Genomic DNA, 26951 nt, shown 5'->3' on the forward strand with positions numbered 1-26951 from the left:
CTCGGGCAGGCTGGCCACCCCGGAGAGGCTGGGGACAGGGCCCTGGCCCGGCCGGAGTGGCTTGGAAAGGAGTTCCCCTGGTGACTCATGGGCCCCCACCCATCCCAAGAGTCCCCACCTCGGAGGCTGGGTGGGAGAGGCCCTGGGTGCCACGTGGGTCTTGGCCCCGCCCCACCCCGGGGGCCATCTGGGCCCAGAACCGCCTGAGAAGGTGGCCCCTCCCCTGTCCCGGGCACACCCAGCCTGTTTTCCTCTGCGGGGTTTTGTGGCTTCGGTTCTCACTCTGGCTCTTCTCCGTGGACCGTGTCCCACGGCTGAGAGGGGCCTGCGGGGGGCCTGGGAGCGCTTGGCTCTGAGCTCAGTCAGGCGAGGACCGCCAGGAGCAGAGAGGGTGAGTGTCTCTGGCACATCCGTCCACTCTGCTGGCCGACCACAGCCCACTCCAGCGCCCTGACCTAGCGCGGAGCTCCTTCTTGGTTGGGGGGGGTGCTTTCCTCCCTCTCCCCCCACCCCCACCCCCTTGCTCTCCGCAGAGGTTCTGGGGTTCCGAGTGCTGTGTAGGAGTCTGCCAGGTGCAGAGGAATGGTCGCAGTGGGGGACAGGGGAGGGACAAAGAGGAAGGGACGCCACTGTCCTCCCTCTGCCTGACGCCCCCCTGCACCCCCCAGCCCCACCCCTGTGGACAACCGGAAGGGCATCCGCAGAACAGAGATGGCCAGCGGAGTCCAGTGGCGGCTGGCCCGGTACCTGGACATGTTGGGGAAGGAGGAGCTGAAGGAGTTCCAGCTTCAGCTGCCTGAGAAGCCCCTGAGCGGGCCCCAGCCCCACCTCACCCCGGCTTGTGGGCGGCAGCCCGGGGGCCTGGAGGTGGCCTCACAGCTGGTGGCTCAGCATGGGGAGCAGCAGGCCTGGGACCTGGCCCTGCACACCTGGGAGCAGATGGGCCTGAGCCAGCTCTGCGCCCAGGCCCGGGCAGAGGCGGCCTTGATGTCAGGTAAGCGCAGAACCCACTCTGTCCACGGGCCTGGCCCCTGACCCCCAGGGGACCCCCACCCTGGAGCCCCCTCCAGGCCATCCTCTGGGCAGCGACTCTGGACCCTTCTCCTGGCCAAGTGCATTTCTAGGCCCGCAGGGCATGGGTTCCCCAGGGCGCCTGGGGGGAGGGGCTGACGTCCTAGATGGAGGAGGGAGGCCCACGCAGAGGCTTGGTGCCGGCTCCCAGGTGCGCATGCTCTGCTGCGCTGACAGTGTAGACCCCAGCTGCACAGGTGTTAACCCCGCAAGCCCCATCCCGCCTCTGCCTGTTGGGACGGTGAGAGCGATCACGGCGTCATCCAAGGGAAACATTTAGCACAGAGCCTGGCACCTCGTGAGGGCCCCAGAAATCCGGTCTCCCGGCTCACGGGGTCCCTGGCCTCTCTGGGCCTCTCCCGGTGCAGTCAGCAGAGCAGCCCCATGCCCAGAGCCTCGGTGCCCAAGTCCTGGCCCACCCAGCGACAAGCCCCCACCTCTGTCTGCTGCCCGCAGCCGAGGGTTCCTCGTTGCCCTGCTCCCCGGGCGCACCCAGCATGCAGTCCCCCAGCGGGCCCACCTCCACCGAGGTGCTGTCGTTCGTCCAGGACCCACCGACCAGGAGTTCGAGACAGCCGCCGGACACATCCAGATACTTCCTTCACAATCGTAAGCCTGACCCGGGACCTCCTGCTGGTTCCACCCAGATGAGCCTGAGGCTGCTCGGGCTCTGGGTGGGGCAAAGGGGAAGGCAGCAGGGTGGGGGAGCCAGGCTGGGTGGCGGAGGCAGGCGGCCTGGAAGTGATCTTCTGGAAGGTGCCAGCACTGAGGTGACAGCCTGTTCCAAGTGAGAGATGGGGACAAGAGACCCAGGCGGGGTGAGTGGCGCATTACCGGGCTGGAGCTTCATGGGCAACACGGCCCTTCCCCAGGCGGAGCTTAGCAGGTTGTCTTGGGACTGAAGATCCTCAGGGTCATGGTGGTCTAGAAGGTTCCATGGTGGATGAGCCCCAGAGGAGGCCAGGCTCATTCCTCAGCCCCCGTAGTCCCCTCTCCTGACGTCTCATATTTCGACTTCCACCATCCTGAGTCACCCAGGCCAAAGATCTTTTTTTTTTTTTTCTTTTTAAGATTTATTTATTTTAAGAAGGGGGCAGGGGGGTAGGATCAGAGGGGAAGAATCTTGAGCAGGCTCAGCGCTGAGTGAGGAGCCCAGCACCAGGCTCAAGCAGACAACCCTGAGATCACGACCTGAGCCAGAATCAGAGTCACGCTCACCCGACAGCCCCATCCGGGAACTCCTGCCCAGGCTTCAGATCTTAACCACACCCTGCCTCTTCCACTTCTTGTCTGGGCTCTGAGAGGCCCTCCGCCCAGTGGGGAAGCACTGGTCCACTCTCACACAGCGCTTGCAGACAGACCCAAGGCTGGAACCTGGAACCAGCCATTCCTGCTGCCGCTCTGTGGAAGTCCCCGTTGCTGATCTCGCAGTGCCTCGGCATTCCCTCCCCCTGGTGCCCAGCATCCCTCTCCTCTCCCAAGCTTGAGCTCCAATGCCCTCCTTTCCCCTGACACCTGCTATCTGTGTGACCAAAGCAAGTTACTTCATCCCCACCGTGTCCCTGCTTCCCCCTGAGCCTTCATGCTCCTCAGTGCAACTCTACTGACGAATGGTGTTGGGGGGGTTAGACCGGCCCCATGTCCCCCCACAAAGGCCTTCTGGTGCCACCACCAGCATCCATCTCCCCACTCTGCCCCATGCAGCACCTGGTTCCACTGTTTCTCCCCTGATGACCAGCCGCCCTGTCCCAACTTGCTGGCCCTGTGTTTAGATGCTGCTTGCTAACTACTTGTCCTAGAAATGAGGCTCCTGACCCCACCAAGTGGCTTCTCAGTGTCTCTCCACCTAATGCCAGAAGGAAGTTCCAGGCCACCTACTAAGAGGATAAAGCTGTGTCTCTATCTTTATCCTCTTATCTTTATCTTTATTCTTTTTGGCAATAGTTTTATTGAGACAGAACTCACCCATTTAGAGTGTCCAACTCAGTGGTTGCCGTCATCAATGTTAGAAGATTTTCATCACCCTCTAAAAGAACACTTTACCCACATTCTCTAAAAAAAAAAAAAAAAAAAAAAAACCCTACCTACTCCCGAGAGAAGCGAAAACGTACCTTCATGTAAAAACGTGCCCGTGAATTTTCATTGTACCATTACTCAGCAAAGGCAAAAACCATCAACAGCCCAAATGTGTATCCTCTAATGGACCAGTAAACTACAGCTTCCACATACACAGAAGTTAGGTTCCCGTGAAAAAAGGAAGTACTAGTATTAACCACACCACGGATAATGCTCAAATAATAATGCTTGATAGTAATAAGGCTTGATAAGTCAAAGAAGCCAGTAAAAATGACCATGCAGCACGGAATTCAACTTATATGGGATGTCTAGGCAAATCTAGAGAGGTAGAAAGTAGGTTCGTGGTTGACTATGGTTGGAGGAATGGGGGAGACAGTAGACGACCTTGAAAGGGTAAGGTGGGTTCTTTTTAATCTTTGTGGTTTTATTTTTTTTAATATTTTATTTATTTATTTGACAGACAGAGATCACAAGCAGGCTGAGAGGCAGGCAGAGAGGAGGAAGGAGGTGCCCTGCTGAGCAGAGAGCTCGATGCGGGACTCGATCCCAGGACCCTGGGATCATGACCTGAGCCGAAGGCAGAGGCTTTAACCCACTGAGCCCCCCAGGCACCCCAATCTTTATGGTTTTAAATCTGAGATTAGCAACACCCATCCCAAAGGACTGTATCAAGAGCTCAGAACAGAGGGTCTTGACATAAAGGGATGCTCAGGGGGCACCTGGGTGGCTCAGTGGGTTAAAGCCTCTGCCTTCGGCTCAGGTCATGATGCCAGGGTCCTGGGATTGAGCCTCGCATCCGGCTCCTTGCTCACCCGGAGCCTGCTTCTCCCCAGCTGGCCACTCCTCCTGCCTGTGTTTTCTCTCTCTTTCCCCACTGTGTCAATTTTTTTTTTTAATTATTAGAAAAAAACAGCAAGGGGCCCTTGGGTGGCTCAGTCATCAAGATTCTGCCTTCCGCTCAGGTCAAGATCTCAGGGTCCTGGGATTGAGCCCTGCATCGGGCTCTCTGCTCAGTGGGGAGCCGGCTTCCTCTTCTCTCTCTGCCTGCCTCTCTGCCTACTTGTAATCTCTCTCTGTCAAATAAATAAATAAAATCTTTTAAAAAATAAAAAAAATTTTAAAAAATAAAATTAACAAAAAAGGGATGCTCAGTATTTGGCAATTTCCTTCCTGTCTTCCCCCCCAGGATACCCTTTCTTTTTCTTTAAACGAGACCTTCCATATTCCTCAAACCAAAAGTCACTACTCCAGGAGTCACCCAGTGCTCCCACGTCCACCGCAGTCCTGGAGGACTGGGTGCGCCCACCACAGTTGAGCCGCAAGCCCAGAAAGCAGAAGGCTCCCAGAGCTGAGTGGCTCCTGGTTGAAACGTCTGGAGAGCACAGCAAAGGTGAGGTCCCTGCAGAGCTCCTGGAGAGAACAGGTGGGGCTGAGGCATGGGTGGGGCCAGACAGGCAGGCTGAGCACAGAGGATCTCAAGCACATCCGAAACCCCTCTCCAGAAAACCCCGCTGGCTGGCGTCCCTCCATCGGGCTAAGCCACCGTTTCTAGGCGGCCCTTGGAAATTACAACGCAGGTGCTTTACCCAGTGCAGGAAATACATCAGGCTCTGTGCCCAATGTGGGGCACAGCTGCTCAAATGCCACAGCCCCTCCCTCCATGGGGTCGAGACCCTTGTCACCCATCGTGGAGATGAGAAACACAGGACTCAGAGAGGGAAGACTGCAGGTTCCTGGAGGCAGGGGTGGGTTTCAGCCTCTGTGGTCTCCCTGATGCCAGAGTCTACAGCTTTAAGCCCCACATCACGCTCTCTCTGCCATGTGGGCAACAGGGACAGTCAGACTCACAGGCTCCTCATGGCACCCAGGGTCTTAGCCGCTGCCAAGACATACCTTTAGAACTGACCCTAATGCTCGGAGATGCCTCCTGAAATCTGAGAGATGTTAAGGGGAAAGGATTCTTTCTGCACCCAGATAGGAGTGAACTTGTGGAATTCAGGGTCCTGAAATGTGTGTGGCCCAGACTGAGAATGTATTGACCGACTTGATAAGTTATGCTGCCTTCTATTTAGTAGGGGAGGGAGGGAGGGAAGGAGAGAAAGAAGGAAGGTAGGAAGGAAGGGAAGGAGGGTGGGGAGAAAGAAAGAAAGAAGGAAGGATTAGAGAACATTTTATAGAAACATACAAATGGAATAACCTTAAAATGAAGCAAACGTGAAAGCCATGAGGACGAATTACTTGCAAATAATTATTGATTTTGAGCATCCTAGCAACCAAGGAGAAAAGGGTAATGTAATAGGGTTACACAATGCAGCTTACTCAGTAGAAAAGATCAAATCAAAAGAAACACATTTTTCTCTGATTCTAAATTCTTCATTTTCTCCAGCTTTATTAGAGTATATCTGGCAAACAGAATCAGATTAAAGTTTACAAAGTGACAGTTTGATAAATCTATGCATTGTGACGTGATCACCATGAGTGATCAAGTTAACGAATACATGCATCACCTCCCATACCTGTGTGTGTGTGTGTGTGTGTGTGTGTGTGTGTGAAGAATCCTTGAGATCTAGTCACTCCACGAATTTCCAGTATGAACCACACTAGTCTTAACTACAGTCGCCATGCTGTACATTAGACCTTCAGAACTTAGTCATCTATAACTACAACATGTACCCATCAACAAATGTCTCCCCATTTCCCACACCCCCAGCCCCTAGCCACCAACATTCTGCTCTCTGCTTCTATGTGCTTGACTTTTGGATTTTTGTTTTTTGTTTTTCTGTTTTACGTTGCACATCTGAGTGATATTCTATATCTGTCTTTCTCTCTCTGGCTTACGTCATTTAGCATGATACCCCCCAACCTCATCCATGTTGTCACAGATGGCAGAATTTCCCTTTTTATGGCTGAATTATATTCCACTGTATATATGTGCCACATTTTCTTTATCCACTCATCAGCCAGAGGACACCTAGGCTGTTTCCGTGTCGTGGCTGCTGTGAATAATGCTGCAACGGACATGGGGAGGCAGGTGTCTCTTCAAGAAACCGATCTTTATTTCCTTTGGATAAATACCCAGATGTGGAATTCCTGGATCATATGGCAATCCTATTTTTAATTTTTTGAGAAAACTCTATACTGTTTTCCACAGTGACTGCACCAACTTACATTCCCACTGACAGTGTGCAGGAGTCCCTCTTCTCCACATGCTCGCCAACCATTACAGCCTGTCCAGCTGACGATAGTTTCCAGACAGATGTCAGGTGCTACTGGTGTGCATTTCCCTAATGATTAGTGGTGTTCATTCGCACATCCTCTTTAGAAAAAAAAAATATATCTGTTCAGGTCCTTTGCTCATTGTTTATGTTTGTTTTTGTTTTGCTGTTGAGTTGTATGAGTTCTTTATATATGTTTTATATTAACCCCTTACCTGATGTGTGGCTAACAATGTTCCCCCCTTTCCACAGGTTGCCTTTTCATTTTATCGATCATTTTGTTTGCTGCATAGAAGCATTCTAGTTTGATGTAGTCCCACTTTCGTATTTTTGTTTTTGTTTCTTTTGGTGTCATATTTTGCTTTTGTTTCTTCTTTTGTTTGCTTTTGTTTCATATTTTTGCTTTTGTTTCTTTTGGTGTCATATCAAAAAATGATTGTCGAGATCAATGTCAAGGGCCTTTCCCCTCAAATTTTCTTCTAAGAGTTTTATGCCTTCAGATATTACGTTTAAGTTTTTAATCCATTCAGTGTTAATGTCTGTGGGTGTTGTAAGGTGGGAGTCCAGTTTCATTCTCTTGCACACAGACGTCCAATTTCCCAACATCATTCATTGAAGAGATGATCTTCTCATTGAGTATCTCAGCTCCCTTGTCAAGTATCACTGACCATATATGCACAGGTTTATTTCTGGACTTTCAATTCTGTTGTATTAATCTCTGTGTCTGTTTTTACGCCAGTACCATACTGGTTTTTTTGTTTGTTTGTTTGTTTTTGGTTTTTTGGTTTTTTTTTTTATTTTCAGCATAACAATATTGTTTTTGCACCACACCCAGTGCTCCATGCAATCCGTGCCCTCTCTAATACCCCCATCACGACAGCTTTGTAATAATGTTTGAAATCAGGAAGTGTGATGCCTCCAGCTTTGTTCTTTTTTCTCAAAATTGCTTGGGCTATGAGGTTTTTGTGATTTCATAAGAATTTTAGGATTGCATTTTTTCATATGCATGAAAAATGCCATTGGAATTTTGATAGGGTTTGAACTGAATCTGTAGATTGCTTTGGGTCATGTGAACATTTTTACAATATTAATTCCTGTAATCCAGGAACATAGAATATCTTTCCATTCATTTGTGTCTTGTTCAATTTATCAGTATGTTATGGTTTTCTATGCACAGGCTTTTCACCTTTGTGGTTGAATTTATCCCTGAGTATTTTATTGTTTTTGATGCAAGGCAAATGTCTGTTTCAGATAGTTCAAGTGAGTGTATCGAAATGCAATTGATGTTTCTATGTTGATTTTGTATCCTGCAAGTTTACTGAATTCTTTTATCAATTCTAGAACATTTTGGTGGAGTCTTTTATGGTTTCTATCTATAAGATCATGCCACCTGTATACAGAAACATTTTACTTCTTAATGATTTGGTTCCCTTTTATTTTTTTGCTTGCCTAATCACTCTGACTGGGACTTCCAGTAACATGTTAAAAAGAAGTGGTGAGGGGGCACCTAGTGGCTCTGTCAGTCAAGCATCTGACTTTTAATTTCAGCTCAGGTCAAGATCTCAGGGTTGTGAGATTGAGCCCCATGTCAGACTTTGTGCTCAGCAAGGAGTCTGCTTGAGATTCTCTCTCTCCCTCTCCCTCCCCAAAATAAATAAGTTTGAAAGAAAGAAAGAAAGAGAGGGAGGAAGGGAGGGAAGGAGAAAGAAAGAAAGAAAGAAAGAGAAAGAAAGAAAGAAAGAAAGAAAGAAAGAAAGAAAGAAAGAAAGAAAGAAAGAAAGAAAGAAGTGGTGAGATTGGGCATCCTTGTCTTGTTCTTGATCTCGGAGGAAGAGGTTTAGCCTTTTGTCCTTGAGTGTGATGAGTGTGATGAGCTTCTCATATATGGCCTCTGCCATGCTGAGTATGTTCCTTCTATACCCAGTTTGTTGAAAGTTTTTATCATGAAACAAAAAGTTGAATTTTGATAACTGCTTTTTCTGTGTCTACTGATGATCATATAATTTTATACTTTATTCTATTAACGTGGTATATCACATTTATTGATTTACCTGTGTTGATCCATCTTTGCATCCCAGACATAAATCCCACTTGGTCATGGTATATGATCCTTGTGCTGTTGAATTGGATATGCTGGTATTTTGTTGAGGATTTTTGCATATATGTTCATCAGGGATGTTGGGCTGTAATTTTCCCTTTTTGTAACATTCTTGCCTGACCTTGTTATCAGGGCAAAACTGGCCTCATAACGTGACATGGGAAGTGACTAACTACTCTTCCTTTGGAAGAGTATGAGAAGGATTGGCTTTAATTCTTTAAATATTCTGTAGAATTTATCAAGTGAGACATCAGTTTCTGGGTGCTCTTTGTTGGGAAATTCTTAATTACTGATTCAGTCCCCTTTCTAGTTAAAGTATGGTCATTAGTTGCGTGTCTCTAGGGATTTATCCGTTTCTTCTAGGTTGCCCAGTTTGTTGGCGTCTGATTACTCAAAGTAGCCTTGTGACTCGTTGTCTCCTCAATTTCATTAGTAATTGATTTTATTTGAGTCTTCTCTCTCTCTCTCTCTCTCTCTCTCTCTCTCTCTCTTTTTTTTCCTTAGTTGAGCTAAATGTTTGTCAATTTTGTTTATCTTTTTTTAAAAAAAATCAGCTTTTAGTTTGGTTTGACTTTTGCTTTTCTAGCCTCTCATTTATTTCTGCTCTGGTCTTTGTTAGTCCCTTCCTTCTGCTAATTTTGGACTTAGTTTGCTTTCCTTTCTCTAGTTCCTTACAGTGTAAAGTTGGGCTGTTTGTTTGAGACCTTTCATTCTTCTTTATGTAGGCATGTGTCACTGTAAACTTCCCTCTTAGAATAACTTCTGCTGCAGATTTTCTGATCTCTTATTCTGCCCCCGGGGATATGTTTTAGTATGCTGTGTTTTGACTTTCACTTGTCTCAAGATTTTTTTTTTGTTTTTTAATTTTAATTTGTTCTTTTAACCCATTGATTGTTTCAGATGGTTGCTTAATTTCCACTTATTTATAAATTTTCCCAGTTCCTTATGTTAGCAAGTTCTAGGTTCATATCATTGTGGTTAGAAAAAATACTTCACATGGTTTCAGTTTCTCAGACCTGTTGAGGCTTATTATATGATCTGTCCTAGAACATTCTCTGTGTTTTTGAGAACATGAATCCTGATGCTATTGGATGGAAGGGTCTGCATGTCTAACACAAATGTTCTGTTTGGTCTAACATGTGGTTCAAGTCCAGCATTTCCTTACTGATGTTCTGTCTGGATCACCTCTCCATTGTTGGAAGTGGGGTATTGGAAGTCCCCTGCTATTATTGTGCTGCTATCTATTTCTGCCTACTGATCTGTTAATATTTGCTTGACAAATTTGGGTGTTATAACATCCTGATGAATTCACCCCTTTGTTACTATTTAATTACCTCCTTTTTCTCTTATTAAGTGTTCTGTCTAGAGGAAGTGTAGCTACTTCTCTCTTTTGATTTCCATTTGCTTGGGATACCATTTTGCATCCCTTCACTTTAGCTTAAGTGTGTCCTGAAAGCTACAATGAGACTCTTTTAGACAGCAAGTCACTGGGTCTTAGTGTTGGGGTTTTTTTTTTTTTAATCCTTTCAGACATTCTGTCTTCTGATGGGAGAATTTAATCCATTTACATTTAAAGTAATTTCTACAGCTAAGGACTTAGTATTGCCATCTTGTTTATTGTTTTCTGCCTGCTTTGCTCTTACTTTATCCTTTTCTTATTCTCTTGCTATTTTCCTTTGTGATTTGATGATTTCTTATAGAGGCATGCTTTGATTCCTTTCTCTTTATCCTTTGTGTGTCTACTATAGGTTTTTGCTTTGTGGCTACCGTGAGACTTACATAGAATATCTGATAGGGCACCTGGGTGGCTCAGTGGGTTAAGCCGCTGCCTTCGGCTCAGGTCATGATCTCAGGGTCCTGGGATCGAGTCCCGCATCGGGCTCTCTGCTCAGCGGAGAGCCTGCTTCCCTCTCTCTCTCTCTGCCTGCCTCTCCGTCTACTTGTGATTTCTCTCTGTTAAATAAATAAAATCTTTAAAAAAAAAAAAAGAATATCTGATAGCTATAGCACTCTACTTTAAGGTGATAACAACATAATTTTGATCACATACAAAAATGCTACCCTTTTACTTCCATACACACACACACACACACACATTTTATGTTTATGATGTCACAATTTGCATCTTTTTACATTGTGTACCCATTTAAAAATTATTGTAACTCATTATTTTTAATAACTTTGTCTTCTAGCCTTTGTACTAGCATTCAGTGTTTTACACACCACCATCACAGTTTTTTTTTTCTTTTAAGATTTTATTTATTTGACAGAGATCACAAGTAGACAGACAGAGGCAGACAGAGAGAGAGAGGGGGAAGCAGGCTCCCTGCAGAGCAGAGAGCCCAATGCGGGGCCCAATCCCAGGACCCTGAGATCATGACCTGAGCCGAAGGCAGAGGTTTTAACCCCCTGAGCCACCCAGGTGCCCCACCACCATCATAGTATTAAGAGCATTCTGAATTTCATTCTACACTTATCTTTCCAAGTGAGTTACTTACACTTTCATGTATTTTCATGTTACTAAATAGCATCCCTTCATTTCAGCTTGAAGAACCCCCTTTAGCATTTCTTAAAAATCAGGCCTAGTGTTGATGAGCTTTTGTTTATCTAGGAAAGTATTTCACTATCATTTCTGTAGAATTGTTTTGCTAGGTCAAGTACTTTGGGTTGGCAAAAAGTGTTTATTCAGCACTTTGAATAAATATAACTGCCCACTCAGTCCTGGCCTGCAAAGTGTCACTTCGGAAAATCTGTTAACAGCCTTTTGGGAGTTCCCTTGCATATGATGAGTCTTTTTTTTTTTTTCTTTTTCCTTGCTCCTTTCAAAATTCTCTGTCTTTAGGTTGTTTGTTTCTTTGTTTGTTTACACTTTATTGTAATTTATAAGTGAAATCCTCTTTGGGCTTAATCCGTATGGAGAGCTATGAGCTTCATGTACCTGGATGTCCATATCTTTTCCCCAGGTGTGGGAAATCTTTAGCCATTATTTCTTTAATAAGCTTTCCATCCCTTCCTCTTTCTTTTCTCCTTCTGGGCCTCCCATAATGCAAATAATACTTTGTTTGATGGTGTCCATAATTCACATTGGCTTTCCTTGCTCTTTTTTATGCATTTTTCTTTTTTCTCCTCTGGATGGTCACAAATGACCTGCCTCAGAGTTTACAGGTTCTTTCTTCTGTTTGATTGCTGGTGTTGCTGATGCTCTCCATTGCATGTTTGTTCATTTCAGTCACTGTATTCTTCAGCTCCCAAATTTCTACTTCTTTCTTTGTTATGATTTCTGTCTCCCTGTTGAACTTCTTGCTTTGTTTGTGTATTGTTTTCCTGGTTTCATTGAGTTGTCTACCTGTGTTTTCATGTAGCCTTCTGAGCTTCCTTGAAAGAACTATTTTGAATTCTTTAGCACTTCACAGATTTCTGTTTTAGGGGGGAGAGTTGATTACTGGAAACGTGTGGTGTTCCTCTTGGGTGTCCTGTTTCCTTATCATCTTGTGTTTCTTGCAGCTTTGTGTTCATTTCTGTGCATTGGATGGAACATTCACATCTTCCGGACTTTATAGACTGGTTTTAGTCTGGAAAGGTCTTCATCTGTGGGTGGATGTACAGGCACAGGCTGGGTGGGGTCACCAGCTAAGGCTGCTGGGGACCTTCTGCTCTCTTATTCTGCCCTTGGGGATATCGTGGCCAAGGGGATCCCTTTTGGCTCTGGTTCCAGCTTGCAGGCACCCTCATGGTGGTGTACTGGTATCTGATGCAGAGGTGTCCAGAGTAATCACAGAGTTGGGGTCTAAAGCATGGATATGCACAGAGCATCCACAGCTCTGGGGTCCAGAGCATGTATACAGTTGGGGAGGCTGGCAACCTTGACCCCAGGGCAATGCAACAACACTTTCAGGAAGGGGACACAGTATCATCTCCACGCTGAGGAGTCCATCGTGGGGATGGCTATCGGTTTCCTCAGTGGCAGAAGCTGCTGGTGTCCACTCTGTAGCAGGCCACTGGAGTCCACACCAATAGCCATGATGGGGTCCTCTTAAGTGAAACCAGCTGGGAGTCCACAGTAGGGCCACTGAGGTCTTCAGCAGCAAAGACTGCTAGTTCCTCCCTAAAGTAGACCTCTGGGCACCATAGTGGCCCCTGTTGCGTGGCTGATGCTTGCAGCCTTCACCCTTCTCCATTGTACCTAGGCTCCCCCAGATGTCTATGGGAGGCTGATCTCCCCAACAATCCTTTTTCTGTGGGGTTTTGTGTTGTTTTGTCTGTTTGTTGTTGTTGTTATTGTTTGGCACTGTGTTGCTGTAGGTTCTTCATTGAAGTCCTGAGTTCTCCTGAAGCTATTTGCATTCATGAAAAGCTAATTGGGGGGGGCAAATACTAGTATTTCCTACTCCCCATCTTGCTAATGTCAATTCCCCCCAATTCTAAATTCTAAGGAACTTCCTCAGTGGGGAAACTTGAATAAAATAATATCCCAACAACAGTTTCATAGCAAGTGCAAAATCTGCATGGTATACAGTTTGATACATAGAGAGTAAAAGCAGGCAGATTTCCTGTGTACAGGAGAAGACAGTGAATACTTTAGGCTTTGTGGGCCACATGGCCCATATGGCAAATACTGTACTCTCCATTGTAGCCCGAAAGCAGACATCAGCAATACCCAAACCAGGAGGCCTGGCGGGGAGACAGTGAAGCTATATTTATGGACACTACATTCTGAATTTTGTATAACTTTCACATACTGTGAAATATTCTTCTTTTTATTTTTTTCAATTGTTTAAAAAATGTAACGACCATTCTCAGGTTATAGGTTTTACAACAGGTGGCCCACTGGATTGGACTAGTGTCTGCTAACCCCTGAACGAAAGCATATTGTTGGAGGTACTGGTGGCAGGGGGAGGATTTTTAGAGTATAACCAAAAATAGAAGATTTAGGTCTGTGGGAGCACTAACAGATCCAAGAGAACGAGGATGTTCTGGAGAACATGGTGCCAAGAAGAACTGATGCCTCCGTCGGCACCTCAGGCTGACACGCACAACGTAAGACACTATAACCTGCCCAGTGAGAAACTGAGATCTGATGTTTCTGGAATCTGTGGGAGACAGTGTAGAACGCACCCGGAGTTGTCTCTCCTGGAGGCAGGGGACTGCCATCTGCCGTTGGTCAAGGGCTCCTCCTAGACATGACCCTCAGATGGACAACCACAGGTGCGGGCAGAAGGACGTCCTTGGCCTGTGCTTCCGTGGTGGGTGCTGAGGTCAATGTTATCTCCTTCACTCCTCTGTGACCTCCTACAAGGAGATATCATGATCCCCAGTCTACAGGCGAGAAAACTGAGGCCCAGTGGGACAAATGGCTCAGGCCAGAGGCTTAATGAGAGCAGTTGCGTTGTACGCTTCCTTCCCTCTTTACCCTCAGCCTCCAGAGTGGCACCTGGCACAGACCAAGCCCTTGGTGACTATCTGCAGCATGAAGTCACCAGGGAGTATGCCTTGGTCAAGTCGAGGCAAGCTGGGATTTTCTGCCCGCAGCCCACACTCCTTCCACAGCAGTGGCAAGAACGTGCTGGCGTTGGCAGCCAGCACAGCACGTGGCTTGGAGGGGCTGCCTAAAATGGCTGTAGAGTGAATGAGCGAATGAATGAACAGAGGACCAGTTGTAAGCTCTGACTTCATGTCCCCTCTTTCCCTCCCTTACATAGCAATCAGAATAAGACGCCAGCACCAGGAGAGAAAGAGGCCCTGCCCCACAAAGTCACGGGGAAACAAGGGTTTGCATGAAGAATTTGTAGAGCTGCTGCTTCTCCATCAACCTCACCACAGATGCCAGGAGTCCCAGAGCAAGGGGAGCTGTCATCACAGCAGGGCGGAGAAGCAAGGTTGGTTGATTGAGGTCAAAGACTTATTTGGCCCAGGTCTGGGTGCTCAGGAAGAAGGTCGAGCAGTTGTACTGCACGGAGTTGCTGGAGTCGGGAAGTCGGTGATGGCCAGACAAGTGAGGAGGGCCTGGGAGGAAGGCCGGCTCTACAGGGACCGTTTCCAACGCGTCTTCTACTTCAGCTGCAGACAGCTGGCCCAGTCCAAGACGATGAGTCTCAAGGAGCTCATCACAAAGGACTGGACTGCCCCCACGGCTCCCAGCGAGCAGATCCTGTCTCAGCCTGGACAGCTGCTGCTCATCCTTGATGGTTTGGATGAGCTAAAATGGGTCTTTGGGAAGGAGGAGTCGGAGGTATGTCCATACTGGGACCAGCCGCAGCCAGTGATGACGCTGCTGCTCGGGTTGCTGAGGAAAACCATCCTCCCCGGGGCATCTCTGCTGATCACAGTGCGGACCACGGCTCTGCAACCGTTCATTCTCTCTGTTGAGCAGCCACAGTGGGTGAAGGTCCTGGGGTTCTCTGAGTCCGGCCGGAAGGAATATTTCTACAAATATTTCAAGAGTAAAAACAAAGCAAACAGAGCCTTTCACTCGGTTGAGTTAAACCAACCACTGTTGACGATGTGTCTCGTGCCCTTGGTGTCCTGGCTGGTCTGCACTTGCATGAAGAAGCAGATGGAGCGGGGAGAGTCACTCGGGCTGCCCTCCCAGACTGCCACTGCCCTCTGTCTGCACTACCTTGCCCAGGCTCTGCCGGCCCAGCCTCTTGGGACTCAGCTGAGGGGCCTCTGCTCTCTGGCTGCCAAGGGCATCAGGCAGAGAGAGACCTTGCTTGTTTGGGAAGATCTCAGGAAGCATGAGCTGGAGGCCACTGTCTCTGCACTCTTAGAGATGGGCATTCTTCGGAAGCATCCCTCCTCCCCAAACTACGACTTTGCTCACCAGTACCTCCAAGAGTTCTTTGCAGCCGTATCCTGCGTGCTGGGGAGTGAGGACAAGGAGTGCCATCCCCCCGACAGTATCCGAGGGCTGGAAGACCTGCTAAATGTGTATGGGGACCTTGACCCGTTTGAGGCACCAACCACATGTTTCGTCCTGGGACTTCTGAGCGAGCCGGTGCAGCGGGAGATGGAGGCCATCTTCCAGGGCAAGGTGCCTGTGGAGAGGAAACAGAAACTGTTGTGCTGGGCCGAGGAGGAGGTCAGGAACCAGCTCCCCATTCTGCAGCAGAGCTCCCTGCCGATGCTGCACTGTTTGTACGAGATTCAGGACAAGGACTTCCTGACACACGCGATGGCCCCCTTCCACGGGGCGAGCGTGCGCGTCCACACCAGCCTGGAGCTCCTAGTGTTCATGTTCTGCATTAAATTCTGCACCGTGAAGGAGCTTCGACTGAAAGAGCGTGGACAGCATGGACACACGGGGAGCCCCCTCCATGTGGCTCTGTGAGTACCCCACACCCCTCCCGCCAGCCCCTCCGCAGGTCCCATCCCCCTAAGCCTGGTGCCCAGGGCTAGAGGAATGAGGTCACCAGTGACTTCGAACTGTCAAATCTGACCCCGGCTCCCTGTGCAGCGTCCTGCCTGCCTCTGGGGGCGCCCTCTGTGGTTTCCCTGTCCTGTGTCTGTGACGCCTGCCACCTTCTCTCTGGGCACATTTCTGGCCCCACGCTAGCCTGACTTCTGCCTCTCTCTCTCTCTCTCTCTCTCTCTCTTTCTCACTCTCTTTGGAGAAGTACTCCCTCAGCTGCATCAGGCAAACCCCCCCCCATGACTGTTGACAATATCACTGGCGCTGAAACATCCCACCCGTCACCTGAGAATGTGTGTACCTGCAGGAGAGTCTCTGTTTTTCCCTGAAAAACTGGCTTCCTTGTTTGTGCCCATGAGGCACAGCCTGAAACCCACTGCGTTTGAGCTGAGGGAGAGCTTGTTCAAACCACCCTCCAACCCGGCAACACCGTGAACGTCCCTAACAGGGTCCCCCCAGCACGGTCGCCCTCCAGATCACTTAGCACCGGGATGATTCATTCCATGAACACTTAAGAACTGATTTTTCGCTAGGCTCTATGCTATGAGATCACAGACTAATAAAACACAGTTCTGCCCTCGAGGAACTCAAAGTCTGAGGGAGAAGACGGATGCCCATCCCGTAATTAGACTGGAGAGCGGTGCCCACAGGGACGGCTTGGCAGGAGCGTGGGGAAGGGAGGGAGCCCACGAGTAGAGCAGATAAAGGATCTCAGAGGAAGAAATGTTGGACTCGGGGATTTATTCTCTGATCTTTTTATGTTTTCTTCTTTTCACGATAAAGTTCATGCTGACTGCAGAAGGCTGGGGTGCGTTGGTAGGCAGGCCGATGAAATCAGCAGGAGCCAGACTTCTGTCACTCAGAGATGATGTCGTAAGAACCAGGGTCTGCCCCGCAGGCTTTCCTCTACACACCTTTCTCTGGCAGAGCTGAGCCATGTGCTGTCCATTCTACTTAAGAGTCTCTATCTTTTTTTTTTTTAATTTTTTATTTTTTATAAACATATATTTTTATCCCCAGGGGTACAGGTCTGTGAATTGCCAGGTTTACACACTTCACAGCACTCACCAAAGCACATACCCTCCCCAATGTCCATAACCCCACCCCTCTTCTCCCAACCCCCCTCCCCCCAGCAACCCTCAGTTTGTTTTGTGAGATTAAGAGTCACTTATGGTTTGTCTCCCTCCCAGTCCCATCTTGTTTCTTGACCCCAAGATCAAGAGTCACAGCCTTCACTGAATGAGTCAGTTGGCGCCCAGGTCGTGGTCTTCGTACCAAGGCCGTCTGCCCTGCACCGTGCAGAAGCTCAGCGCAGCTTCCGTGAATGCCTGAATGACCACGTGATGTTGCACAGGGAAGGCAACACGACGGGCTGGACTGTATGCATATTCCCAGGCTCAGGCGCCTTCTCCCTGGGCGTGGTTGTAGATGGGAGGTCTGGAAGGAACGGGGTGGTGGCTGATGGAGAGAGTCCCCTGGGAAGTCAGAGGCTCTGGCTGCCATGTATGGCAGATTTGAAGGGGACAGAGCCCCAGGAAGGCAAGACAGAGGGAGCAGCAGGGGCCCCTCTGAACAAACAGGGCAGCTGGGGAGAAATGGAAGACTGGCAGGAGATTAGGGGAAGGGAGCAGAGGACGGACCCAGCGACCCAACGTGGTCAGAATGGGAAGCTTCCAGGCATTCGTCTGGTAATAAAGCAGTACACGCTTTGAATGATAAATGTCTGTTCCTTACGAGAGCCCCTCTGATGACAGACACCAAATGTTGGCTGAAAGAGAAAGTTCCGAATTTATGGTTCAAATTCCACAAAACGAAATAAGCATAAAAGGAATTTAAATAATTAAGATTTCAGATGATGGTTTGGGGGGAGGTATGTCTGTAGCGTCAAGCCTCCTGGTCTATTAAAGCTATGAAGCTAAGGTTTTGATTATCTCTCACAAAACCCTCTGCAGGAGGGTCTCCTGCTGCCTTCCTTTTGCAGCCGAGGACGCTGAGTGAGGCTGGGGTCCTGGCTTTGGGGCCCCGGCTCCTCGCCTCTGTGTGGCTCTGCAGACCCAGAGGGAAGACTAACCGAGTAGGGGGCACATTCAGACACATTAGTCAATGGACTTCCGGGTGTGAAGGCAGAAATGCCTGTCTGGAACCCGCCGGCACAGAGTTTGAGCTGCTGAAGCCTCAGACGTAGATGAGATCGCTGAAGCATGTTGTGAGGACAGAAACATTAAATGAGGGAAATTATGTGGGGCAGAGTCAGCTCTAACACCCTCCGATGAAGGCCATCATCCATCCTGAGACGCTCTCCTTTGGTGCTTGCTCCTGGGGACCCTTTCCATCGTGGAAGGGGAGGGGGTCCCAACCCAGACAGCAGTACACACAGTCACCTATACCATTCCCTTCCCGTGTCATCCTCAAACCACCTCTCCAGGCCCCTGTTCCCTCCGCCTCTCCCTCCTTTCCTTTCTGGGCTCCGGGATTCCAGATGTCTGTGTCAAAGGAACACAGGTGTGTCTGCATTGAAGGGAGGAAAGCCCCGCCAGCTCTTCCTCTGCATCAGGACCTCTGCTGGGCACTGCCTAAAAAAAGATGAGAAACCTCCACCCTGGAGGAACTCCAGACTCAGACTAGGACAGACACAGACTCACAAAATGAACACATCAGGATGGTGTGGCAAGGATTGCAGAGTGAGGAAGCACACAGGAGGGGCATGCCGCCCAGGGGCACAGGGGAGAGAGGAGCCATCAGGGAAGCTTCTCAGTCAGTCCTGGGCTTGGCACTTCAAGGGGCAGAACCGCACAGGGCTTTGCAGGGCTGTGCACCCCAGACCCTACCCACACAGCTCATGCTGCTTCTGTCCCTCTCCCCCTCCCTCAGGCTCAGAGGGTTCCCAGTCACAGATGCCTGGTGGGAGGTTCTCTTTTTCACTCTCCGGACCACTGGAAAACTGAAGAAGCTGGACCTGAGTGGAAACTGCCTGAGCAACACCGTGGTACATAGTCTCTGCAAGGCCCTGAGGTTCCCAAGCTGCTGTCTGGAAACCCTGCGGTGAGTCTGAGGTGGGTCCTGCTCAGAAATAGGGATGGGCAGGAGATCTAAGATGGAAGCTGAGGGCTCTTCTGTTCAACATTCTGCCAGAGGGTCTCTCCAGGACAGTTAGGCAAGAAAATGAACAAATGCTTCCAGGGTAGGAAGGAAGAGGTGAAATGATCGCTCTTTGGAGAAAGCATAATTTTACATATGGAAAATCATGAAGAATCCACAGAAATAGCCATCAGAACTAATGAACACATTCACCGAGATTTTAGGATATAAGGCCAACATGTAAAAATCGGTCCTACTTCTGCACACTAGCAATGAGCAACCCAAAAACAAAATTAAGGAAACAAGTCCACTTATAATAGCATCAAAAAGAATAAAATACTTAGGAGCAAATTTAGCAAAAGAAAAGCAAGGCTTATATACCGAAAACTACAAAACATGATTAAAAGAAATTAAATGATAACTTAAGTAATGGAAAGGCATCCCATGTTCATGGATCAGAAAATTAAGATCATTATGATGGCGACACTCCCCAAACTACTGCACAGATTCAGTTCAGTCCCTATCAAAATCAAAGCTGCATTTCTTGAAGACGTGATCAGGCTGATCCTAAAATTCATTTGCAAGGACAAGACTGCATGTCAGGCATTGGGGAATCCCCCCAGTGTTTAATGCTCAGGAAGAGAAAAGCCAACAAAGCAGACTGAGAAAGAGCAGCCAGGGAGGTGGGAAGAACTCCAGGAGAGTGTGCTCCATGGAGCCCAAAGGAGTGGAGGGTTCCAAGGATGGTGTGGCCAGCAGGGGCCACTGCTACTGGGAAGCCATGTAAAGCAAGGGCTAAAAACTGTCCACCATTGGATTAGCGTGAGGGCAGTCCGGTGGTCTTAGCAGGAACAGCCTCTGTCATGTCAGGGCCAACATCCAGATTGGAATGGAGGAAGCAGAGGGAGACAGGTAGAAAATGAGGCCACAATACTAAGACTTGGGTGGGAAAGAAGAGAAACAAGTTAAAGCAGAGAGAAACAGGAACCAGCTAAAGGGGTGTGTGGGTGTGTGTGTGTGTGTGTGTGTTTGACCAGTTGCTTGCATTTAAGAGGAAGGAAAAGATCTAAATTTGAAATTTGATGGTGAAAGAAACAAGAAAGAGAAAGCAGCTGAGAGGGGAAGTAGAGAGAATGACTGACCTTGGAGAGGAGGAACAGCCTCCTCCACTGTATCAGGAAGGCAGGCAGGGATGGGACCCAGGGAGGTAGGCATGGAGGCACACAGTAGGACTCTGGGGTGCTGCAGGGTTTCCATCTCATGCCTCCATTCTCCTCTGTGAGGTAGGAGTCGAGTTGTCTGCTGAGAGTGTGAGGGTTGGCTGTGGAGGTTGGGGGAAGACATCATTCTGAAATGGTCTTTGTACAGTGGGGGGTTGCCACCTGCCAGGCATCACCAAGGCTCCTAGTCATGATTCCCAATGGACACACCTGCCCTGTGACTCAGGTGGGGGTAGGGGTTTGTTCAGGAGCAGGAAGATGGCAGAGTTTGGGGTTAGCCAGAAGGGTGTGACAGAAGGTCACCTTTAGGACGTTGGCGATGACGGATCTTGGAATCTAAGCTAGATTCCAAGGGAAGTGAAGAAAAGCCAGAGGCTGGGGGGCTGGAGAGAAAGGGGAGCCAACAGAGTAAGAAGGCAAATGTAGCCTTGCGTTGTGACTTTCTGGGTCCCCTCCCAAAACCGTTGCAAGGAGAGTTGCCTGGGTCTGGCAGAAAGGCTTCTGCAAGGGACTCAGAAACCCAACCTCACGCCCTGGGGGGAAGACATCCAACTTCCATGGACCCCTCACGTGGGTGTAGAACTTTATAATTTCTGTGTCCTCTGGGGTCTTCAGGAAAGAATCCATGAACATAGCATAGCAGCAACAACCATTTCTGGTTCCCAGACTATAAGAATTGAGGCCCAGAGAGGTCAACAGTCTTGCCCCAGTTTCCACAGCCGAAAACAGGAGAGCTGAGACGGGAACCTGGTGAGGACACAGTCGGCACCAACAGGACCCCTCTGTCAGGAAAGCCCGAATCTGCCTCATGCCGGCTCCCTGGGGTCATGTCACAGAAAGAAGGTGTGTTCCCCCAAGAGCACCAAGGCTAGGTCAGGCCGACGTGACTCATTCCCCTCACTGGAAACACTGGGAGAGCTCAGGACTTTATTGCCTCTGGAGCCAAGACCAGCAAAGTCCTGGGGGACAACTGGAGACTGGCACAGCCCGGGAAGAGTTGCATGGGCCATGGTCAAGGGTCCCGGTGCGTTCTGTGTGGTGGGGCATGTTGAATGGAGCCCATCACTTGTGCAAGAAGGAGCTGGTGGTCTGAAAGACCAGGTGCCCGGAAGAGCAGAGGCCAGAGTGCAGGAGGGAAGAGCCTCGGGTTGCCTCGGAGATGGAAGGGAGGGAGCGGGGCTGCAAGGGAGGTGAAGGACATTGGCGAGTGTCACGTGTCTCCCACAGGTTGGCCCACTGCGGCCTCACAGCTGAAGGCTGCATAGACCTTGCCTGGGTGCTGGGCACCCCTAAGACCCTGACCAATCTGGAGCTGAGCTTCAACCCGCTCCTGGACCTAGGAGTCGAGCGCCTCTGCAATGGGCTGAAACAGCGGGGCTGCCGGCTACAAAGGCTGCGGTGACTGTCCTCGCTGGCCATCTGTGCGGGTGGATGGGGGAGGGGGCAGGAGCTGCCCCAGGTCCGTGGGGCAGACGGGTGCTGGGGGGCACAGAGCAGGACGGAAGGCCCCTGCTCCCCTGGGCTCCCATGTCAGCTGGCTCTGGGCACCTGTCAACACGGTTGGTGCCCCCGTGCAAGGGGCCCTGGGGCGGATCCGTCAGTGGGGTGTGCGTGGCCAGCGGGCGGGCGGCTCTGGAGAGTCTCATGGGAGAACGGGAAAGCCCCGGACCCTCCTGAGGGCCACGGGAACCCAGAAAGGGAAACCAGCCCATGGTCTCCCCGGGACAGGGGCCCGGGATGCTGACAGCGGCAGGGGCACGTCTCCTCCACAGACTGGTCGGCTGCAGCCTCACATCTAGCTGCTGCATGGCCCTGGCCTCTGCGCTCAGCGCCAGCCCCAGGCTGACGGAGCTGGACCTGCAGCAGAACCAGCTGGAGGACGCCGGCGTGCGGCTGCTTTGCGAAGGCCTCAGGCGTCCGACCTGCCAGCTCAGGCTCCTGTGGTAAGGACTGCGGGGACCTCACAGCAGGGGGGACCTCACAGCAGGGGCCGGGGAGGGGGAGGCGTGCAGGGTGCGAGGTGGTGGAGGCACCAGTGGACAGGGGAAGGAGAAGGACCTGTAAATGTAGGTCAGCAGAGACTCCTCGCCAGCTCCGACACCGACCTGGGCTGTGGGGCACGGGGAGGTCTTCCTTGGAGACTCTGGGGTCCACATCTGTGTAATGGTTCTGCCTTGTGAGCTGCAGGGAGTCCAAGGAGAGTCAGAGGGCGGATGGTCTGGGCAGAGAATTGGACGGGGCGTCGTGATCATCAGGAACAAGGTGGGCGACTGTGAGGAGACCCGCAGGGCTCCCGTGGGCCCAGCCCCAGGCAGGCTCTGAGGCCACAGGAGGGAGCAAGCGGACGGGGGCCCTGCCCTCCTGATGCCACACTCCAGCGGGAACAAAGGGACGGGAGTCATGTGCTAAGGCACAAATGGGGATGTTTGAGCTCCACGGGGGCTGTGAAGGGAGAGTGAAGGTCTTCTGAGTCTGTAGGGTCGGGGAGGATGGAGTGGACTGGGGGGCCTCGAGATCTCAGGAGAAGCAGGAGCCGGCCAGGCCCCGGCAGGGGGAATGGCCCCCCCGAGCAGGACCAGCACAGAGCAGAGCTGGTGACCCTCCCTGGCACCTTGAGTCCTGTCCCCAATGGGCTCTCTCTACCTCCTTCCTCCAGAGCCTGAAAATAAGCCTATTGATCTTTCTGGCAACACCCTCCCTGCGGCCCCCCGGCTTGGTCCTGGGGCACTCAGTGCCATGGGGGGGGCCACTCAGAGACCCTCATGCCCTGGCCCCTGGCAGCTCCATTCGGCCTTCGGAGGGGGTCTACAGAGCCTGGGCTCTCAGACGGAGGGAGTGGGGGACTGGACATTGGGGAGTCAGACACCGGGGGCTGCACGGGGTACACGGGAACCTCCCAAAGCTGACACGGACACCTGACGACCCTGGGGCTGGCGCCTACCCCCCAGGGGAGAATGGCTCTGACAGAAGGGATGAGTGGGGCACACGCCTCCCCAGGCAGGGCGCAGAGCGTCTCGCCTGCCGCCTTGTCTGTGGCTCACACGCAGAGACAACCCACCCATGTCAGAGGCCAGCACCCTGAGACCCCGACGGGGTGACCGACAGCCCTGGAGAACCAGGCTTCCTGTGTGCCTGCAGGCTGGACCAGACCCGGCTGAGTGAGGAGGTGACCCGGATGCTCCGAGCCCTGGAGGACAAGAAACCGCCGCTGCTCATCCCCAGCAGATGGTACGGGCATTGGGGCGGGGGAGACCCAGAGCCCCACGGGGCTGGCCCAGGCCCAAGCTGAGTCCTTGGGACTGTGAGAGATGGGGCCGGGAAGAAGCCCGTTTGTTTATGCAAATAGAACCAGTCGCTGTGGGGGAGGACCAGGGAGGAGACCAGGACAGAGGCTCCAGGAACATGGGTGGGGCCATGAACAAGGAACAGTGACCTCGAGGGGGAGGCAAAGACAAAGAGCGAGAAGCTTGGGACCAGACCAATGTGGGCTGGGGATTGGGGGACGAGCCTGGGGCAGAGTCCGTTTTCCCCGCGGGGAATGCGCTACAGCCCCCCTGCTCCCCGTTTGGGGCACTTCAGCCCTGACTGTGGCTGGTGCCCGCGCTGGCAGCTGCTGTGCTCACGCACTGTCCAGAGGGAAAGGGCGTGAGGCTGGGCGTCCGCTCCCCGCAGACTCGCCATGGCTTCCGCATGCCACAAGAATGGGGGCTTCATGCCTGTCGCCCTCGACCCGCAAGGACGACAAGAAGCCCCGGTTCAGATGTATCTTCTCTCTCTTTATTTCCGCAAGTCTACACACTTATATACGTTTACATGACCAATCAGTGAACAAGGTGACCAATAAGGGGCCAAGCAATGGGGAGAGCCAATGAGAGTCCTGTTACTATGCTGATTAAATTTGAAACAGCCAATGACTATGTCCTCCTTTAGGTAAGCTTCACCAGAAAGTTCGGTGTTTAGTTGCAGCATATTTTGCTGGCAGTGAGCCAAGCGCCATCTTGTAATGGCGGGGACTTTCCCGGCCGGAGGCGGTCCCCGACATCTCCCCCTTTTTTGTTTTATGGCGGAGATCGTGCCTGTCTTAGGTTGTCAGTAGCAGAAAACATCCTTACCCGTCATCAGACACAAGATATCGATGATCTCTGTCCTGTCTTAGGTTGGTATGTTTCTCTACTGATCTTACCCGTCTTTGACTACCGATCTAGCATGCTTAGCCACATCTGGGGAGATGTCCCAGCCTCTATTGACATAAGGGCTTGTACTATAGCTCGGCTCTGCTCTCGCTGCTGTGTTCTCCATTGGCGAACTTTTCTGAATAGAAGCAGAATGCCAATAAGAAGGAGGACAAGAAGACCAATTGTGCCAGCCCATTGTTTGGTAAACTGGAACATATTGCTGAATGTTTGAAATAGCTCTGGGAGGGAAGCTGGTTGCACACACGTACTCGTGTGAAATTTTGAAAACCGTCAGAAAATCGTCAGACCAAGCACCCTGCAAATACTGGGAGAGCTGTCGGGAGACATTCTGTAAGTTACTCATATTAGCATAGGCTATGGGAGTTACACAAATTGCCGGGAAGGGTGCTACACATCCCAGTCCCAATAGGGCCCCCAATATGTCCACTTGTTCTTGAACCAAATCCACTCTCTGGTTGACTATCAGGATTCCTGCTTGCAGATGTGCATTGATCTGAGTCTGTGTTCGAAGGGCAGCCGCCGTTCCTGCTGCAAGGGTGTTCACAGCTTCCGCAGTGGGTCTAGTTGCAGCAAGCGAGACTGCTGCTGCCATGGCAGCTGCTGTAGATATAGGCAATGATCTCACAATGGCGGCTGTGATACCAAAGTCTCTCTTCTTTCTGGATAGCACCACCAGTAACTTGTCATCTGGAATGAAAACTGGGATAGGAACATGGGTAGGGATACACATAATCACAGCCAGCTTGAAGGCTGTGACATTCCAGCACTGGGAAAGATCGTGGAGTGAATGTAAAGCTATGCATTTAAACTGAGCGCAAGGTACTCTGACATCCAGACCACTCCGGTGGCCATACCCTGTTATTGGTGCACCTGGGCAAGTTAAAAGGTTGATATGGCCCCGAGGCATTAATAGGTTTCACATGGGCCAAACCCTGGATCACAGGTGGTCCCATTGAGTATGTTTAGCAAGCCTTCATCTAGGAACCATGGAGCCGCCTTTTCCACTGTATTCAAAAAGGCCTGAGCAGTTTTTGCTTTTAGTGGAGTTCCATTGGCTTACAGCAGGTCTTTTAAAGTCCCTTCTAACCGCACTTTAGATACTTCAGATCCCATTATGAACACACAGACAACAGACGCGGACGTTAAAGACACTAACTAACACACTGACTTTTTAACGCACATATACTTCAGTCACAAAGACAACAGACGCAGACGTTAAAGACACTAACCAACACATTGACTTTTTACGCGCATATACTTCAGTCGACCTTTACTCCCCGCTTTACCGCGGAAGAAAATCCCGGCTCTATGGCCGCCCGCTTCTTATTGCGGTCTTGTACAAGATTGCCACCACTTTAATCGTGGTCCCTTAAGAAAATCCCGGCTCTATGGCCGCCCGCTTCTTATTGCGGTCTTGTACAAGATTGCCACCACTGTAATCGTGGTCCCTTAAGAAAATCCCGGCTCTATGGCCGCCCGCTTCTTATTGCGGTCTTGTACAAGATTGCCACCACTTTAATTGTGGTTCCTTCCCCGCTTACCTGCGGTTTTTCCCCTTGCAAGGTTTACTTACTCATTAACAATTCCCGGGTTTCGGCACCATTTGTCGCCCTCGGCCCGCAAGAACGACACATGCCAATTACCCCCCAGCCCAAGTCGGCGCCCCTAGGAGGACTGGAAGCGCATTTCGGGGCTGGTTTGACCCTATCCTGAGGAGCGGGGCTGAGCCTTGAACGACAGGAGCTGTTTGCTGGGCCCAGAAGGGAGCGGATTCCGGGCAAGAGGAAAGGCTCGGAGCTCGGCTCCTTCGAGGAACAGAGCACAGCCGAGTGCGGGGAGCCGTGCCCCATTCTGAGTGACGTCTGGTCTGGTCCGACCAGCAGCGCCAGCAGTGCCTGGGGATGTGTTAGAAATGTAAATTCTGTTTTGGGGGAATGATAAGTGACCTGTCAGCCCTCAGAGGGGCCGTGGGGAGTCAGGAGGACACCCCAGTTCTAGCTCTGCCATGCAGGGCTGAGCAGATGGGGTCTGTTATGCCCCAATAATGGGTCCGTGATTAAAGGAGCGAGACTGATACAAAGCGAAGGTCAAGCAAAGCTTTATTTCATGCCAAGCATCAAGAATCTAACCAAACGTTCAGGGCCGCACCTCTTCCAAGAGAAGGCAACCCTTGTCGGTTTCACAGGCTAGCTTTTAAGGACAAAGGCTATGCGGTCGGGCCTGGCCACGCACAGGTGGCCAATGAGATTGTCACACACACAGGAAACTCCACGGTGATGCTAGGTGACCAATCGAGTTACAGTTTACCCTAGTAGACATTTGAACCAGCCTATTACACCTTGATTAGGATTGGCACCAAAAGACTCCCAAAGGGCGGGGCCCATACTCCTTGGTAACCAGGGAGACAGTATGCATGCCCCCCACTGATCGGATGTCTCCACCTGGCCTGACCCACCTTTGTATCTGGGCTTTATTACCCGTAAATCCCCTGAGGGAAGGGGAGGAGGGACAATTTCTAAATAGGTCCTCACTTTCCCCCCTTTCCTTTGGAGACAAGTCAAATCTTTGACTTTTTGGCCAGTCCTTTTT

The 26951-nt window shown here is 50.6% G+C and overlaps 1 protein-coding gene across 2 annotated transcripts in view; it reads left to right on the forward strand.

The window, feature by feature from the left end:
- The first annotated feature begins 205 nt into the window (after window positions 1-205).
- Window positions 206-26951, forward strand: part of NLRP1 (NLR family pyrin domain containing 1) — a 42365-nt gene continuing 15619 nt past the window's right edge. The window contains exons 1-9 of one of the 2 annotated variants that reach the window (XM_044248854.1): window positions 206-391; window positions 669-994; window positions 1528-1680; window positions 4334-4537; window positions 14160-15783; window positions 18740-18910; window positions 21394-21564; window positions 21939-22109; window positions 23305-23394. In XM_044248854.1, the coding sequence (XP_044104789.1) occupies window positions 712-994; window positions 1528-1680; window positions 4334-4537; window positions 14160-15783; window positions 18740-18910; window positions 21394-21564; window positions 21939-22109; window positions 23305-23394 (2867 nt within the window). In that variant the 5' untranslated portion in view covers window positions 206-391; window positions 669-711. The remainder of the gene's footprint in view (window positions 392-668; window positions 995-1527; window positions 1681-4333; window positions 4538-14159; window positions 15784-18739; window positions 18911-21393; window positions 21565-21938; window positions 22110-23304; window positions 23395-26951) is intronic. The other variant, XM_044248855.1, reaches the window with a different exon arrangement.

This window comes from Neovison vison, chromosome 5, assembly GCF_020171115.1.
Source record: "Neovison vison isolate M4711 chromosome 5, ASM_NN_V1, whole genome shotgun sequence".
In the NCBI taxonomy this organism is placed as follows: Eukaryota; Metazoa; Chordata; class Mammalia; order Carnivora; family Mustelidae; genus Neogale; species Neogale vison.